This window comes from Notothenia coriiceps, unplaced genomic scaffold (assembly GCF_000735185.1).
Source record: "Notothenia coriiceps isolate Sejong01 unplaced genomic scaffold, NC01 NC01_scaffold00005654, whole genome shotgun sequence".
Taxonomy (NCBI): Eukaryota; Metazoa; Chordata; class Actinopteri; order Perciformes; family Nototheniidae; genus Notothenia; species Notothenia coriiceps.
Genome location: NW_011338355.1, coordinates 5,754 through 7,798, shown reverse-complemented (window position 1 = coordinate 7,798; position 2,045 = coordinate 5,754). Strand labels below are relative to the sequence as shown.

The 2,045-nt window shown below is 48.9% G+C and overlaps 1 protein-coding gene across 1 annotated transcript in view; it reads right to left on the bottom strand.

Annotated features, from left to right (window-relative positions):
- Positions 1-18: 18 nt before the first annotated feature.
- Positions 19-2,045, bottom strand: part of LOC104943075 (palladin-like) — a gene marked incomplete at its 3' end in the record, with an annotated part of 7,774 nt that continues 5,747 nt past the window's right edge. The window contains exons 5-6 of the mRNA XM_010768398.1: positions 736-798; positions 19-246 (exon numbers count right to left, since the gene is read on the bottom strand). Coding sequence (XP_010766700.1) covers positions 19-246; positions 736-798 — 291 coding nt within the window. The remainder of the gene's footprint in view (positions 247-735; positions 799-2,045) is intronic.

The window sequence follows — 2,045 nt, the reverse complement described above, 5'->3', positions numbered from 1 at the left end:
GTAGCAGGAGGTGCTGACGGTGCCCGCCTCGCTCGTGGCGGTGCAGGTGAAGCGCCCGCTGTCCTCGGCGAAGGCCTCACGGATCACCAGCTGAGCAACGGTACTCTCGTAGGAGATGTGGAAGTCGATGCTACTCTCGATCTTGTAGTCCTCTCTGAACCACATGATGCTGGGAGCGGGGTTTCCGCTAATTTGACACTCCAGCGTCACCGACTCACCCTCCGTCACGTTGGTGTTCTTCAGACCCTGCACACACAGCACTCAGAACAGTTAGTACGCATTGGGAAAATACTGAATGTCTTCTTCCAATATGAGAGTAGCATCATAACAAAGGTACCCCAACATGACAGGATGTGTGATTACCTAGAAGAGCATCAGGACTGTTTGAGGCATATGATAGCTATGTGATTAACATGATGATTCAGCCTCTATGGAGAGAGACATATGACAAGCATGCTCATTTCTGACGTGGAGCTAATCTGAAGTAAACATTGAATACTGCTTTCTATTCCTCCATCTTGTGACTGTGGAACTCCCTCTCTTGGATATCAGCATGTGAAGGACACTGTTCAGGAACTAGTTGATGCTCTGTATGTGATGACTACTTCCATTCTGGAGAGGATCACAGATACATGGATCCTGAGATTCAAGCTCAAGGCGGGGGACCATGGAGAGTTTTCTAACAATACGTATATAAACTCAGTTAAAGAAGCGTATGGTTTCAGGAGGACTCACCGACACCAGGGTGGGAGGAACCACGGCGCCGCCGGCTGACGGCACAGCTGCTGCCTCCGTCACCTGATGGAGAAACACCTCCGTTAGCTCATTACAATACAACTACATGCTACAGGAACACACACACACACACACACACACACACACACACACACACAGGACAGACAAACACACAAAGGAAACACACAGGACACACACAGGACACACACAGGACAGAGACAGGATGAGGCTGATGAACAGGTGAGGATGGGCGGTCAATAGCGTCGATGAGCACGGTAACGTTTTTGTTAGAGTGAAGTTAAAAGAATGATTCAAACACAAATATATGTTTTGTGCGTGAAGTTTCCTGACTGGATTTTCACACAAGAAAACCTGACCTAAACGTCTACCCTAGAAGTCAGGAAGCACCTGGTGTCTTCTCCTCAATATGGGAACACAACACGTTTTTATACAGATAGGAAGTGTATGTCAGTTTAATGAAACGTTTGTATTAGTTGTATTGAAGGTAGACATTTTGGCTCAGCTCAGCGAGGTCTTGATGCTGTAAGTCTTTCTAAATGTTCAAGAGTTTAAATTACTATGTTAATGTTTTCTGCAGACGTTATCAAGCAAACTGTGGTGTCTTCATCTTTTCTAAATCAAAGCGATGCCTGTATTGTGTTTCCCCGTGATATCTAAAGAAGTTTAAAGTTGTCTCGTAGAGGGGTCTTCCTCAGGAGCATCTGCCCTAAACCTCTGGACCCTAAACCTCCGGACCCTAAACCTCCGGACCTTAAACCTCCGGACCCTAAACCTCCGGACCCTAAACCTCCGGACCCTAAACCTCCGAACCTTAAACCTCCGAACCTTAAACCTCCGAACCTTAAACCTTCGAACCATAAACCTCCGAACTTTAAACTTCCGGACCTTCTCTGAACTGTGATCAGGTTTTCTTGTCCTGCTCAGATCCAGCCGGGTCACAAACCTGGACTCCCCACTCCTCATATCCCGCCTCCTGCCCCCCCGACAGCACGGCCTCATATGATTGGGTGAAGCCTCTGAAGGGGGAGGGGCTTCGGAAAGGGGGGGGGACAGACTCCATCTCCAGGGTCTTAGTACGGGACGGACTGGGAGACTTCACTGGTTTGATGATCTTTCTCACCCCACCAGAAGAGGAACAGAACTCTCTGTGCAGAGCGGCGACCGCCGAGCCGGCGATGGAGACCTGGGGGGGGGGTTGGTTTATTACATCTATAGCACTGGAGGGGGTGTACTGGTTTATTACAGCTACAGCAGGATCAGGGAAACCACTGTGCTTGTTAAACTGGGGG